At 49.5% G+C, this 16232-nt stretch overlaps 1 protein-coding gene across 3 annotated transcripts in view; it reads right to left on the minus strand.

Annotated features, from left to right (window-relative positions):
- The window catches only part of AXL (AXL receptor tyrosine kinase), a 70051-nt gene that overhangs the window by 39302 nt on the left and 14517 nt on the right, over positions 1-16232 (minus strand). For all 3 annotated transcript variants that reach the window (XM_053397802.1, XM_053397803.1, XM_053397801.1), the window contains exons 2-4: positions 16010-16208; positions 10470-10570; positions 8685-8867 (exon numbers count right to left, since the gene is read on the minus strand). In XM_053397802.1, coding sequence (XP_053253777.1) covers positions 8685-8867; positions 10470-10570; positions 16010-16208 — 483 coding nt within the window. The remainder of the gene's footprint in view (positions 1-8684; positions 8868-10469; positions 10571-16009; positions 16209-16232) is intronic.

Consider the following 16232-nt stretch of genomic DNA (forward strand, 5'->3'; position numbering starts at 1 on the left):
GGTTTTGCTCTTGCACATGCCATGTGCCTCCCTCTTGCCTTGCGACCTCCACTTTTATAGTTCTTGGGCATCCTCTTATTGCAGTAGCTTCCTTCTGCAGAGAGATCACAGACATCTTTCTGGAGAGACTATTGACAAATTGCACACCAAGCAAGGAAGCGAGCAGGAAAGACAGACTTAGGCGACTCCCCAGGCAACATCAGCGCAACTGCCCAATATGTTTGGATGTGTACTCTTACAAAAGCTGGGTTCCGCCTCCTACTGTCTCTGCTGAGCGGTGGCAAGAGCCCAGGGGATCCAGGCATTCACCCATGGCCTGTGTTCCTTTGGAAAATTGAGACATGGCGGAGACTGTCGTAGCTTTGAGAAATATGGTTTATTCACACCTTCAGTGTGCTGGTCCCGGGGGGAGGTTACCGTGGGGCGAGGTCCAGGACCTGAGTCGAGGGTTGGCAGACAGTCCTCCACGGGCGAAGCAGAGTCCAAAGCGAGGAGCCGGGCAAGGACAGGAACTCTGGAGGAACAGGACTGGGTGCTGGCCGAAACAGCTCTTCAACGACGTTGCTCCCGCAACCTGGGACCGGGCTGACTGGCCTTTATCGTCTCTGAGGCCAGGGGCGGTCCCAGCCCCCAGGAGACCCGCCTCTCCTGGCCTTAAGGCGAGCACTCCTCCTGGGAGAAACCAGTTCCCTCCGCCTCTCTGCCCCGAGCCTCTGCAGCTCAGGAGAGGCTGGAGGGTTACTGGACCCAGGGGGAGACTCACCTTCCCCTGACAGGGCTGGCAGAGGCGCACCTGTAGGCACTGTGTCCTCAACCACCTCTGGAGCCAGAGTGAATTCACCTGGTGCCTGCTCCTGAGGATCCGGCACAGGTGCAGGCGCTTCAGAATCAAGGCCCTGCCCCAGTTCAGCCGGCCCTGGAGGCGGGGACTCCTGTGCAGGCTGGGATTCCTCTGGTTCAGCCTCTGAATCGGATTCCCAGGCCATCACATTCAGTCTGCATGGAGGGAGTCCAAATCTTACAGGATGATCCTTTCAAGAGGGGCTTGTCCCTCACAGGAGTGAAGCCATGCAGTCCAAGGCATCTCTCCCAGCCAGCCTGCAGCCAACCTGCCCAAGATGTCCCCAGTCTTCCTTCTTATTCTTTTCAGAACACCTTGCTCAAAATCTCTCTTCTCCTGTCACTTTAAATACATACCCCATCACCTTGGCAACATCCATCTTCCCAGGCCCAAGGATTCCTCTCGGATTGCCCATCAGAGAGCCAGTGTGGTGTAGTGGTTAGGAACGGTGGACTCGTAATCTGTTGAACCGGGTTTGCATCTCTGCTCCTCCACATGCAGCTGCTGGGTGACCTTGGGCTAGTCACACTTCTTTGAAGTCTCTCAGCCCCACTCACCTCACAGAGTGTTTGTTGTGGGGGAGGAAGGGAAAGGAGAATGTTAGCCGCTTTTGAGACTCCTTAGGGTAGTGATAAAGCGGGATATCAAATCCAAACTCTTCTTCATCATCAGCACCTTTTGTCGTTTAACAGATTTGCTCTTCGCTAGGCCAGCCAGACTGGTTTACATAAAAGATGCTCTGGTTTCCGCCACATGACCAGGAAAGCTGTCTGTGGACAAACGCCGGCTCTCTCAGCCTGAAAGCGAGATGAGCGCCACAACCCCATAGTCACCTTTGACTGGACTTAACCGTACAGGGGTTCTTTACCTTACCTTTACTTTACCTACATAAAAGATGTGTTTCGGTTGCACTGTATCTCTTTTTCCTACAGCTAATCACTAGATTTGTCATGGGATTCCCACTGTATGGTAGATGGAATCCACATTCCCCTTATTAACCTCCTTTGGCAAATAACAGAGCGAATCTCCAGCTTTTAATGGCCTGTTTCCCCTTTTCCTCTGTCCAAACAGCAAAAGCAACACCACAAAACCCAAACTCTCGTGTGAAGCTGGTACACAACTACTTCTTTAATGCTGAGATTATGCAGGCCGCTTCTATTTCTGACCAACATTTCTTGAACAAAAGTGATAATGCGCGGCCTTCCTACATTTCAGAAACCCTCCCTTCCTCTCTGGAATCAGAGGAAGACGACCCCCTGCCTATCAAGAATGCAATGTATCACCAACTGCAACAATGGGGAACAGCCTGTAGCTGGGAAATGTGTGGTTCACTAGCATTTCCCCATATTCTTAGGGAAGAATGCACAGAGGTAGCCAACGTGGCAGCTTCCAGATTCTGGTGGACTCCAACTCCCATCATTCCCCGCCAGCATGACCAATGGTTAGGGATGATTGGAGCAGTCGTGGTTGCATCTGGAGGGCCACAGATTCTGTATCTCTGCTTAGTTAAGATTCCTGCATTGCAGGGGTTGGGTTAGATGACCCTTGGAATCCCTTCAGACTCTAAAATTTGATGATTCTCACACCATTTCACTTCCCAGAGGGGTCTGCACTGAGTCTCTTTTCCTCCCTCTCATCTGCCCACATTTCAAATGGCAATAACGTCCGCCTGTCTGTCCGTCCTGGCAGGGTATGACCCAAATTCCAGTGGCCCACCAAGTGCCAGGCAGTACAAGAACCCTCAAGCAAGCCATTCTGCACAATCAAAGAGCACATTTTCGAAGCTCTGTGTTCAGGTGGGCCTACCACATGGTCAGAAATAACCCTGGCCTTGTGCCTTTAACATCACTTTCGTTCCACACTGAAGAGATAACAGCAGCATCTGCTTAAATGCTCCTCTACCCTGGGCTGTCCGCAAATGCATCTTTCGTTTCACGGACAGGCACTCACCTCTGACATGGACAACCACCCCTGCCTCATCCAACTTCCTCCATTCCCCTGGTCACACTCCCTTTGCCTGCACATTTCTCAAACTTTTGCATCACTCCCCTCTCTTTTGCACGCAACAACTCATGGCAAACCTCCTCTCCAGGAACATCCCTCATTGCCACATGAAAGGTCACCCAACCACCCAGATTTGGGAAAGCTGCACAGTCTGGTGGATGCATGTCCCTTTGGTGAGGACAGGACTTCCGGGAAGAAAGAAATAATCTATGCAGCGTTATCACAAGCCGGGGAAGAAAAGAGCTGCAATATTTCCTTATCGAAATACCGTATTTTTTGCTCTATAAGACTCACTTTTTCCCTCCTAAAAAGTAAGGGGAAATGTGTGTGCATCTTATGGAGCGAATGCAGGCTGTGCAGCTATCCCAGAAGCCAGAACAGCAAGAGGGATCGCTGCTTTCACTGCTCAGTGATCCCTCTTGCTGTTCTGGCTTCTGAGATTCAGAATATTTTTTTTCTTGTTTTCCTCCTCCAAAAACTAGGTGTGTCTTGTGGTCTGGTGCATCTTATAGAGCGAAAAATACGGTAATTAAGCTCAAAAGGAAAGACAGGTACAAGTGCGCAGGCTTGCCAAATAAATAAAACAGTGTCTCCCTGCGCTTTCGTTTTCCCATTTGTCCTGCTAAAAAAATTAATTGCAGATGGCAGTGGTTGTGTTTCTGACATGACCCAAACGGTGCTGTAAGCCGACAGGGACCAATCTGGCCACGTGCTTCCTCACCAGTAAGCGAAAGGCAATCACACCATTGCAAAAAATCGGTCACTAGGCCCACTGGATATTTTTCGTCCGTGAGAAATCTCCTCAGAAAGGGCCATTTGCCAGGCTCTTGAATACCAGTGGTCTAAATCAGAGGTATCAAAGCCTTCATCCTTTTCCAGCTATCTTTCAGTCACTGCCTGGGCCCCACAACTGCCCATTCAGGGCCCCTCGTCCAAATGCTCCTCCGGCTGGCTTCCTGCAGCGGCATCCGGATCCTGGCTCGTGACTCAGATGCATGTCACCTCCTGCCCAGAATTCCCCTTCCCTGACTCACTGCATGCCACGGCTAGGCCAAATGAGCAATAAGAGAAATAAGAGGCACGGCAGGTATGTGGGGCGAGGCAAAACACGCGCAGGGTAGAGGAACACTATTCAAGACACTGGAATGGCTGGTTTTTACCTCAGCTCTGAGGGGAGAGGAGGAAGGGAAGAGCACGACAAAGGACAGTGTGTGAACATTGGAGGGCAACTGTTTTTAAGAGAACTGAAAGTGCTTGGAGAGACACAATGCATCTATATTCCCACAGGGAGCGGAAACGGGGGCTTTTTCGTGCCATTGTTGCCTCTGGTCAAACAGGCCAGAGGGGCAAACCCCCTCCTCTTGTTCTCTTTTCAAAACCCGGCAGAACAATTTTGACCCCAGGTAACCACAACAGGGCAAAAGAAATGTGTGCATAGCTGCTGCTAATCTGTCACCTTCCCCCCAGATGTTTTGCAGGGCCACTAATACCCTCCAGATGTTTCAGGGGAAACGCTTCGCCTGCTGCTGGCTTGGGCCTTGTCCACACAACCTCCTTAAAATGACCGCTCGGCCGCTCCTTTTCTAAATATGGATTGAAGCTGGTGGTGCGTCAGTAAGAGGCAGAGGGAGAGACGTCAAAATGAAGCATTTCAAGCTCTAGGGGGTAGGACTCGAACCCATGGCTTCAAGTTAAAAGGAAGGAGATTCCGACTAAACATCAGGAAGAACTTTCTGGCAGCAAGAGACGTTTGACAGTGAAAAGGCTCTCCCTCAGGAGGTTGGGGACTCTCCTTCCTTGGTGGTTTCTAAGCGGAGTTTTGACGGCCGTCTGTCAGGGATGCTTTAGCTGAGATTCCTGCATTGCAGGGGGTTGGACTAGATGACCCTCGGGGTCCCTTCCAACTGTAGAAGTCTCTGATTCGATGAGAGGACAGCCACAGGATTGATATGGATCGTGGAGCAACACCATTTTAAAAACCGGGATGAAAAAAGAAACAAGAAACACGAGCTGCAGATCAGGGTTTTGTTTTGTTATTTGAACCCCAAAGGGAACACAGACCCCCCCTTTTTTCCCTTTTGTGGGAAAAAAGTGGGTGGCTTTTCAGGGCAGTGAGTTACAGCTTGAGTGCTGCAGAAACCAGGCATTAATAATAATAATAATAATAATAATAATAATAATAATAATAATAGTAATATCCCACCCATCTGTCTGGGCTTCCCCAGCCACTCTGGGCGGCTTCCAATCAAATATTAAAATACAGTGGTACCTCAGGTTACATACACTTCAGGTTACAGACTCCGCTAACCCAGAAATAGTGCTTCAAGTTAAGAACTTTGCTTCAGGATGAGAACAGAAATCGTGCTCTGGCGGCGCGGCAGCAGCAGGAGGCCCCATTGGCTAAAGTGGTGCTTCAGGTTCAGAACAGTTTCAGGTTAAGAATGGACCTCTGGAACGAATTAAGTACTTAACCTGAGGTACCACTGTACAGTAATGCATCAAACATTAAAAGCTTCCCTAAACAGGGCTGCTTTCCACCTAGGCCCTTCTGCATTCAAAGCATGTGCCCTTCTCTCTGAAACTACCATCAGAGGTCCCCGCAGGAGAGTCTATTGCACCAGCCTCAGGTTCCCAAATCCTTCCTGACTTACTCGGTTGTCTTGCAAGTATTTTCCCCAAGCTCTTCCTTGCAATAATATGGCAAGGACATCTTGCCATTTGCACCACTCCTTTGCCTCCAACCCACCCTGCGTCTGAAGAAGCAGCATGGCACAGACTACACTCCCAGGCAAGAACAGATTCTGGCGGAAATCTCCGTCCTACGCATGGAAGTCCCAGCGGGCTCAAGGGGGGGTTGCCTCCAGCATCCCGTGTGCTTAGGGCTACGGCCGCAAGGAGACTCTTGCTGCCAAGATTTTGGTTTCTATTTGAGGAGCAGCAAGAGATGCCCTTTGGCCAAAGAAGCCCTTCACACCCACTTCCTCTTACCCAGGCGTTTGAGGCTTGCAACCCCACGCAACTGCCAAATCAGCAAAAAAAAGGAAGAAAAGAAAAATAGCTGTGGCTGGCTTCAGCTAATCGGCCGGTGGCCTTTGGCAGAAAAGCCCAGTGGCGAGGATTCTGGGAAGCCCCCCAAACTGTGCTGGGGCAAACAGAGTAGGCCATCGGCCAGCAAGGCAGGTCAGGAGCTCCAAGTGGCCCAGAGAGGATAGGGAAGACTCTCAGCAGAGCTTCCCGTCAGCATTTTTCAGGAGGGATTCAAATGCATGCTGGGAAATTTAGGCCTGCCAGGGTTAAAACACTCTTGTCACCTCAGCACTACAAATCCACTTCCTGAGACTTCCTGAGGCTAGGAAAATGCAGTGAGAAGTGTGGGGTGAACAAATGAGAAACAGGAAACTGTATAAACGCCCAACAAGCAAATCAGAGCAAACAGGGGACAAATGTTTATTGCCATATTTTTTTAAGAATGAATGATTGATAAAGACAGGATGTGGTACAATCTTCACATAAGATTTGTGCAAGCAAATCAGGTAAAGGTAAAGGGACCCCTGACCATTAGGTCCAGTCGTGACCGACTCTGGGGTTGCGGCGCTCATCTTGCTTTACTGGCCGAGGGAGCCGGCGTACAGCTTCCGGGTCATGTGGCCAGCATGACTAAGCCGCTTCTGGCAAACCAGAGCAGCGCACGGAAATGCCGTTTCCCTTCCAGCCAGAGCGGTACCAATTTATCTACTTGCACTTTGACGTGCTTTCGAACTGCTAGGTTGGCAGGAGCAGGGACTGAGCAACGGGAGCTCACCCCCTCGCGGGGATTTGAACCGCCGACCTTCTGATCGGCAAGTCCTAGGCTCTGTGGTTTAACCCATAGCGCCACCCATGTCCCATGCAAATCAGAACGAGTGCTTAATAAATATGTAGGCTGGAGGAGTCTGGTGTTCACAATATTATGCTAAATAGACCGACAAAGATGTCATTGGGCGATTGAACCTGGAACCTGCAATGCAGATGCTCAAAGGGCTGAGCTGTGGTCCTTTCTTGGTTCACCCTCCACGGCTCTGAGGGGCTTGCAGTACTGCCCCCCAAAGAACAAGGGGACCTTCCAAACATCCCCTCTCCCGAAATGCTTACCCGATCTCCACATGGCCCACCCATTTCCACTGCAAGAAGTGAAGCTACAGGGAACCAGGCAGAAGGCCTTCTCGGTGGTGGCGCCCGCCCTGTGGAACGCCCTCCCGTCAGATGTCAAGGAGATAAATAACTATACGACTTATAGAAGACATCTGAAGGCAGGGATGTTTTTAATGTTTGATGTTTATTATGCTTTTATACTTGTTGAAAGCCGCCCAGAGTGGCTGGGGCAAACCCAGTCAGATGGGCAGGATGCAAATAATAAAATTATTAATATTATTACAGTGGTACCTCAGGTTAAGTAGTTAATTCGTTCTAGAGGTCCGTTCTTAACCTGAAACGGTTCTGAACCTGAGGTACCACTTTAGCTAATGGGGCCTCCTGCTGCTGCCGCGCCACCGGAGCACGATTTCTGTTCTCATCCTGAAGCAAAGTTCTTAACCCGAGGCACTATTTCTGGGTTAGCGGAGTCTGTAACCTGAAGCGTCTGTAACCCGAGGTACCACTGTATTAAAAGTAGGATAAGCGCTCCTGCCTCTTTGCAGAGGAGGGCATTTCACCAAGTGCTATAGCTTCTCGCACAAGCGACACCTGCTGAGATGCGTCTGGCCACCCTACCGCTTGGCCTACCTTACAGGGGTCTTGTAACGGTTACCGAGAGAACGAAGGTGAAGCACTCTGGACCCTCAAAACAGGTCGGCGTTGTTTTCGTGAGCGGCAAGAGAGGGAGACACGCTCGCACATGCACGCACACACACTGCCCAATTGGCATTTGGCAAGGCTTGCAGGGCCCGTTCCCACGCTCAGAGGAAAACCCCCTCCCCAGCCGAGCCATCGGGAACCAGCCACTCGCATAGAAAAGGGAACAAAAGAAGCTGGAGGCTGGGGACAAGAGGGGCTTTGAGAGAGGGGGACACCCGAGACAATGAACAAGGACGTGAGGGAAGGGGGGAAAGGGGCACGCTCACGAAGGCAAGGCTGAATGGAGGGCGAGAATAGGGGTCCCCCTCCTGCATTCACTGCCCTTCCCTCCTGCCCCCTGCTCTTCAATAACGCCAGAGAGGGACTGGCTTGCGGGGAGAACCAGGGCTCTCTCTTTGCAGCCAGCAGAACGGAGAGAAAAATAAAGGACGGGGGGTTTTTGGCTCAGCCACCCAGATGCAGAAAAAGGAGAAGCAAACAAAAGCTCGATCGGAGCCTCATCAGCTAGGCCCTGAAACTGTTTTCAACACCTTGGTCCAGAGCCAGGGAAAAGCGAGGAAGGAGCTATGGAGCCTGTGCAGAGTATGCCTCTTCACATACAGAGCAACCCAGATGTTGGGAATTAAGGCTCCCCGCACCGAGAAGATTAAACTCCGCTTTGAAAGGCAAAGCCACAAAAGAAAGCCGTGGATCGAGACGGAAGAAAGCCACAGATGGATTTTGAAAGCTCTGGTCCCAAGGAGGAGATTGAGAGGGGACCAGTCCCAAACAGCCAATGTGTATTTCCCAGAGAGCTGACCTCCCAGACAGCACAGGGCTTTTCCTGTAAAGTCCTGGGAACTGTAGTTTGCCCTATGGAACTACCACACCCAGCATTCTCAACAAACTACAGTTCGCAGGATTTATTTTGCTTTGGACGTATGGTATGGAGGTGATCACGTGACTTCTTTTTGTAAAGGTAGTTTTCTGAGCAGAGGAATCAGACGTGATCCGCTGTGCGACTCACCTCTCAACGCCAGTGTGGAAGGTGTCCGGGCCTGTGGGTCGTTCAAGGAGTTGAGGGGGGCGCTGTCTTGCAGCCAGATCACCCGCACTGGTTCTGGGGGGCCCTGAGCCCTGCAGCTGAGGTTGAAAGGGGTGTTGACTGTGACCTCCAGATCCTGGGGCTCTTCAGTGAAAAAGGGGAGACCTGGACACAAAAAAGGGGGGACAAGAAGGAACAGACTCAGCAAGCAGACACAGAAGGCTCCCTTGTGATGCGTTAATGCGATGTTCTTCAAAGCTGAATCAAAGCAAACGTCAGTTCGGGTTTCCCCCAGATTGCTGTTTGTGCCAATTCAGCTTTGAAGAGCGGGTTTTCGTCCCTGATGGAGCTGTAATTTTTATTTTTGTTATTTTACGTACAAGTTATTACCATTATCTCAAGTGGGTTTTTTTTTATATATACTTATGTTTCAAAGTGTTTCAGAAAAGAAATCAGACAAAATTAAATACTGTCTATAAAGCAATACAGGTACAGATCCATAAAACATCAAAATCTATTAAACAGGTTTCTGCTCACTCAATATCATTCGCTCAAGATTGCATGTCTGCTAACACACCTGTGTTATTTATTTTGATTTATTAGTTTTATATGCTGCCCTTCATCCAAAGGTATGAAGAGGATTCACAGGGTAAAAACACAAGGTAAAAAAACGCAAGTAAATAGTTGAAACCAAAACAACAAAACAATACCCCCCTCCCACAAACACATGTAAAAGGCTGTAGAATATTAATCAACCAAAGGCCTGGTTGAAAAGGAATGCCTTTGCTGGGTGCCTACAGGCATATAATGAAAGCGCCAGGCGAGGCTCCCTGGGGAGAGCAATCTACAGACAGGGAGCCACCCCGAAAAAGGCCCCATTCTTGTGTTGCTGCCCTCTGGACCTCTCGTGGAGGAGGCACACAAAGAAGGGCCTCAGATGATGAGTGCATTGTCTGGGTTGGTGTATACTGAGGTATTGTGGTCCTGAGCCATTTAAGACTTTATAGGCCACCAGCACTTTGAATTGGGCCCAGAAACTAATTGGCGGCTTAGGACATATTCAGTCTACAATCAGGCACAGCCACAGGCTCTCTCCCTCTCAGCACTCACAGATGCCAACAATCCACAAACTACAACAGTGGCAGGCTTCCGCTGAGACACTCAAACCCAGTCTTATCTAGGGCTCCGCCAACTGCAGTAGAAACCCCAAACAACTCACCCAAACACTCGCACAAGGTCATCATGTATGGCTAAGGAACCAAGGTCTCACCCTAGACAAAACATCTTCCATTTATATTTACAGTACTTGTTGCGCTTGCGTTCTTCAAAACTTTCACGCTGGGAAAGTTTTGAAAGAAAGAAAAGATGGCTGCAAAGCCAGCTTGGGCTCCAGCGCCTTTTTGCTCTGTCACCACCTTATTCTTCGAGTTACAGATAGGTAGCTGTGTTGGTCTGCCATAGTCAAAACAAAAATTTTTTTTCCTTCCAGTAGCACCTTAAAGACCAACTAAGTTAGTTCTTGGTATGAGCTTTCGTGTGCATGCGCACTTCTTCAGATACACACTTCTTCAGATACACACAGTGTATCTGAAGAAGTGTGCATGCACACGAAAGCTCATACCAAGAACTAACTTAGTTGGTCTTTAAGGTGCTACTGGAAGGAAAAAAATTTTTTGTTCATTCTTCGACCCTGTGATGAACACTTGTGAAAGATCCTCTCAGTGTGATCTGGTGTGTGCACATCACGCTCAGACAAACGGTGTTTACCTTCCAGATTCAGGTAGGCTTCATCAGAGAGGACTTCAGATCCATTCACCGAGGCCGCGCACTGGTAGTTCCCCATGTCCGAGAGCTGAACAGAAGGGATGCTGTCAGGGAAGAGGAGAACAGCAACACAGGGAGTTAACTTGGCTTCTCAGTGCCTTCAATTCCCTCCTGATCTGAGAAGAGAGAGCAGGGTTGTGGGATCCCTCCTTAAACAATAGTATCTCTAGCAGTGACCAGAGGAGGAATGACCGCTGGGAGGAGCTCAGAGAGAAGAAATGCCGTGGTGCATCAGTCGGACGCCTTCATCTGCCCCGGCTGCAACAAAACATGTCTCATCGTATCGGTCTCTACAGCCACAGCAGGTCCCACAGTTCGACCTCATCCCCAAAGGCTCGCTCCAGTCAGATGCCAACAACCTCTACTCCTGATCTGGACCACTTGTTCAGGTGAATACTGCCAGGCTAGGCTCCAGGCCTGTTCATGAGAACATGGGAAGAGCCCTGCTGGGTAGGAACACAGGAAGTTGCCTTATACCGAATCAAACCATTGGTCCATTTGGCTTGGCCTTGTCTGCACGAACTGGAAGTGGCTCTCCAGGGTTTCAACCCAACCTGGAGACATCAGGATTGAACCTGGGACCATCTGCATGCAAAACATGTTCTGCCACTGAGCCATGGGCCTTACCCTCAGGATCAGTCTGAAAGTTCATCTAGACTAAGGTTACCAGACGTCCCTGTTTTCCAGGGACACTCCCCGGATTCACAAATCTGTCCCCGGAGTGTCCCCGGATTTATAGTTTAAGTGTTGTAGATTTATTAGTAGGGAATAAATGTTGTGTGATTGGTTCAACAGCACAAGACACATCATATGGGGACTTCCGATGAGGCAAGCAGCTCCTGAAGCCAGCTAGAGCCAACTGCGCTTTCAGACAGGCTCCCGGCTGCTGAGACTGCCGCTGCCACTACCGAGGGGGAACTGGGGACGCCCAGTGTGTCAACTGGGGGAACCACTGACACACACCCCCCGCGACCCAAATTGAGCCGGGAGCGAGAGCGCCCGGCCACCCGGCCGACTGCCCAATGGCGCTCCGGGGCCTGGAAAACCCCAGAGCCGACACAGAGAGAAGGAGGAGAGGAGAAGGAGAAGGAAGAGAGAGAGAGAGAAAGAGGAAGAAGAAAAAAGAGGGGAGCTCCAACCTTGCCAACCCGCTGAAAAGGAGAGGTAGGAGAGCACCAGGAGGACATGTGGCCAAGCCCAGGCCCGACCTGAGCCTACTCCATGACGGCTAGCTCTCCAAGAGAGCAGGCCAGGTTCCAGAGGAAGGCCACGCGACAGAGGAGACCACAGAAGAGAATATATTAATTATTATTTTTTAAAATAACTTTTTCTTTAATAACTTTTCTCTCTCTCTTTTTTTAAGTGTCCCTGGATTCTTTGAAAAAATCTGGTAACCTGAATCCAGACCACTCACCCCTGACCCACCCCTGCCTCACTCCAGGAGGCTAAGCACAGGGTGCGTGTCCAACCCCCCCCCCCTTCCCATTAAACATCAGGATACAAAACACACTATGAGTAATACCATTAAAATCCATGGATATAAACTTGGGTCCCATATGCACCGAAAACCTCTGACAACCTTTGAGATATTTGTTAAGAGAATTGGGGCATACAGAACCAACATTTTCAACTCGACTTGAATGCCACGGCAGACTCTTCAAATGTCCCCATTTTCCAGGGTTTACAAAAGCCGCCCCGGTTTCTGATTTGATTTCAGAATGCCCTGCTTTCCCCTAGGACATCCCTATTTCCATTGGAGAAATGTTGGAGGGTATGCTGTGGCAAATTGTACAGGGGCCCAATATTTCTGATTTTAAATATTGGGGCCCCTACCCCTCCGGGTTATGTTTATCGCTGGTTAGGGATTGTTTGTGTTTTGGGTTGTTTGTGTCACTGCAGAAAGGCCGACAACCTCTCTGTTTGTTTATGGGTCATGATTCTTCCCCCCCTCCATCCTCAGACTCCTGAATCCAGAAGACCAGCTGCCAGTTTCCTCCTGGACACCACGAGCAAAAGCAGCAGACAAAACAAAACATCTTACTCTTGTGCTAGTTGTGTGTGTGTGTGTTTATTCTACAGAGTTCTTTAAACCCTTCTGTTTGTTCCAGCTGAGCATTGTGTCTTTTGCTGTTTATCAAACTCGAGATGAATGTATAAGCTTTTTAGGAAAGGAAAGAAACAAGTTTAAAGAGCCCACGCAGCTAACGAAACAAAGGCAGAGTAAAAAATATATAAAAACCGTGGGAACTGTTGGAGATTCCAGACTGTTGCTATTTTGCGGGTGGAATTCAATCGCGTAGGGGCAAATTCAATTTGCACAATAACAGCGAATTTGGCGCGGTTGCACAAGAGGCCTGCTTCCCCCAGGAAAAAAATTGGGACTTTATTCAGTATAATCCAGTAATGGATTATCATTACCATTTTGTGAGATGGAGTGTGGGGTTGGGGAGTGGATCACCAGAAAGGGAACCATTATTGCTATGACTATTTATTACATTGATATACCCCCTTTATCTTCCAAGGATCTTGAGGTGGTGCAGGTGGTTCTCCCCCCGCCCCATTTCGCCCTCACGAGAACCCTGTGAGGTAGGTTAGGCTAAGACAGGGGTCAGCAAACCTTTTCAGCCATGGGCCGGTCCACTGTCCCTCAGACCTTGGGGGGGGGCAGACTATATTTTTTTTGGGGGGGGGGAATGAACGAATTCCTATGCCCCACAAAAACCCAGAGATGCATTTTAAATAAAAGGACACATTCTACTCATGTAAAAACACCAGGCAGGCCCCACAAATAACCCAGAGATGCATTTTAAATAAAAGCACACATTCTACTCATGTAAAAACACCAGGCAGGCTCCACAAATAACCCAGAGATGCATTTTAAATAAAAGGGCACATTCTACTCTTGTAAAAACACGCTGATTCCCAGACCATCCGTGGGCCAGATTTAAAAGGCGACTGGGCCGCATCCGGCCCCCGGGCCTTAGTTTGCCTACCCATGGGCTAAGAGATGGTGACTGACTCCAAGGTCAGTCTCATGCTCTACTGACTGAGCTATCCTTCATGTGCTTAGAAGACACGGGTGCAAGCAGTTTCCTCCTGGTTGCGCTGCTTTCCCAGGGAAAACCCACTCTTTAGTGCTAAATTGGAGCAAATGTCAATCCAGAGGAAACCGGAATTGTGGGCTAAAGAGCCCTTTCCCCTGGGCTATTGGGGGGGGCAGGGGGGCGGAGCAGAGAAGCAGCAGGAGGGTGGATGAGCCCTTAGCCTGCCTCTTGGATAATCCAGGACTTCAGACATCCAGTTTGGGCCACGGTCCTGGAAGCTGCCCCTACGCCTTTCATCCCCATTCAGTTCCTACTTTGCCTGGCCTGCCAGCGGAAAGGGCAATGAAAGAAGCAGAGGAGAAAAGCATCATGCGAGGCCAGGAGAGGAAAGCTGCCAGCCCCGTTCCTCCTCACCAAGTTATGCTGCTTTGGGGTTGAGCAACTGGAAATATTTCCCAATGTGTCTCTCTCACACACACACCCCTCAGAGAAAGCCAGCCAGCTCCCCATCTCTCCACAAGGAAGATGGCTCGGCTGTTCACGTGGAGGAAAGCAGGGATGGTGGTTTAAGTCAAACAGGCAACACCCATTACCGCTTCAACTTTCCTCCGCTCCCCTGTGGCACGGTTTCCTCCTGTTGCGCAACTGACTGACTGGCTGTAGAGCGCAGTTTTGGTTGCCTCACGTCAAAAAGGATATCGGAATACGGTCAGAAAGGGGCTAGCCAAACAGTCAAGGCAACTTCCACGTGGGGAAAGGTTTGGGACATTTTTGAGAAAAAGCGAGGGAGAGGCGACAGGGTGGAAGTTCATGCAATTATGCCTGGCATCCGTGACAGGTGGCCATCCAGCCTCTGCTTAAAAACCTCCCAAGGGAGTCTGGCCACTGCCAAACCACTCTTACTGTCAGAAAGTTTTTCCTGATGTTTAGTTGGCTTGTACAGTGGTACCTCGGGTTACATTCGCTTCAGGTTACACACTCCACTAACCCAGAAATAGTGCTTCAGGTTAAGAACTTTGCTTCAGGATGAGAACAGAAATCGTGCTCCGGCGGCGTGGCGGCAGCAGGAGGCCCCATTAGCTAAAGTGGTGCTTCAGGTTAAGAGCAGTTTCAGGTTAACTACTGACCTCCGGAATGAATTAAGTACTTAACCCGAGGTACCACTGTAACTTGAATCCATTGGTTCGAGTTGTACCCCCCAGAGCAGGAGCAAACAAGCTACAGTCATACCTCAGGTTGAAGTAACTTCGGGATAAGTATTTTCGGGTTGCGCGCTGCGGTGACTCGGAAGTAACGGAGCGCGTTACTTCCGGGTTTTGCTGCTTGCACATGCACAGATGGTCAAAAGGACGTCGCGCGCATGCACAGAAGCGGCAAATCGCTTCTGGGTGCGAAAGGGGCTCCGGAACAGATCCCGTTCTCATCCAGAGGTACCACTGTAGTTCCATCTTCCATGTGACAGCCCCTTAGTTTAGACATTTGAAGATGGATCTCATATCTCCTCTCAGTCTCCTCTTCTCCAGGCTAAACATACCCAACTCCCTCGACCGTTCCTCATAAGGCTTGGCTTCCAGACCCTTGGCCATCCTGGTCACCCTCCTCTGCCCACCTTCCAGCTTGTCAGCATCCTTCTTAAATTGTGGTGCCCAGAACTGGACACAGGACTCCAGGCATGGCCTGACCAAGGCAGAACAGAGCAGGACTATGACTTCTCTTGATCGCTAGACTTCTGCTGATGCAGCCTAGAACAGCACTGGCTTCTCTTTTTTTGCTGCTGTATCACACTGTTGACTCAATGTGTCAACAGCTTCTCAATGTGTATTGTATAGTGGTACCTCGGGTTACATACACTTCAGGTTACAGACTCCGCTAACCCAGAAATATTACCTCGGGTTAAGAACTTTGCTTCAGGATGAGAACAGAAATCATGCTCTGACGGCGCGGCAGCAGCAGGAGGCCCCATTAGCTAAAGTGGTGCTTCAGGTTAAGAACAGTTTCAGGTTAAGAACAGACCTCCGGAACGAATTAAGTACTTAACCGGAGGTACCACTGTATTGTTTTATGTACTGTGGCTTGCCATTGTTTTATTGATTATAGTTTGGATATTATTTATTGTAACAGTTGAGAGGATTTCTGTTTAACTTTTATATGCTGATATTATTATTTTATACTATTATAATGATTGTTGAATGTTACTTTTTTGATGTAAAGTTATGTTTTATCATCACATTTTTGTATTGCATTAGATTGTTATAAGATGTACATTTTTTGTTTCTTCAGCTTGTAAACCGCCTTGAGTGTCGTAAGATACAAATTAAAAATGGTGATGATGATGTTGATGACTCGTGCTGAGCTTGCGGTCCACTAAGACCGCTAGATCTTTCCAACGCTGAGCCCGCCAGGCCACCTACTGTGGCTCTGGAGATGTAAGGTGCTCACCTCAATTCGCTGGTGGTCATCCATTCTTCATCATCCAAGGGAAACTGCATCTGGTTACTGTCGGCCAAGTCCAGGGCGGCTCCGTCCCGCAGCCAACTGATCTCAGGCGGCTCGCCAAGGGAAAGGGCGGAGCAGGAAAGCTTGATGTCCTTGCCCAAGGAAGATGTCAGGTTCGAAGGGCTCTCTTGGAAGAACACGGCTGGAGGAGAGAAAGAGATTGTGT

This window comes from Podarcis raffonei, chromosome 8 (assembly GCF_027172205.1).
Source record: "Podarcis raffonei isolate rPodRaf1 chromosome 8, rPodRaf1.pri, whole genome shotgun sequence".
Taxonomy (NCBI): Eukaryota; Metazoa; Chordata; class Lepidosauria; order Squamata; family Lacertidae; genus Podarcis; species Podarcis raffonei.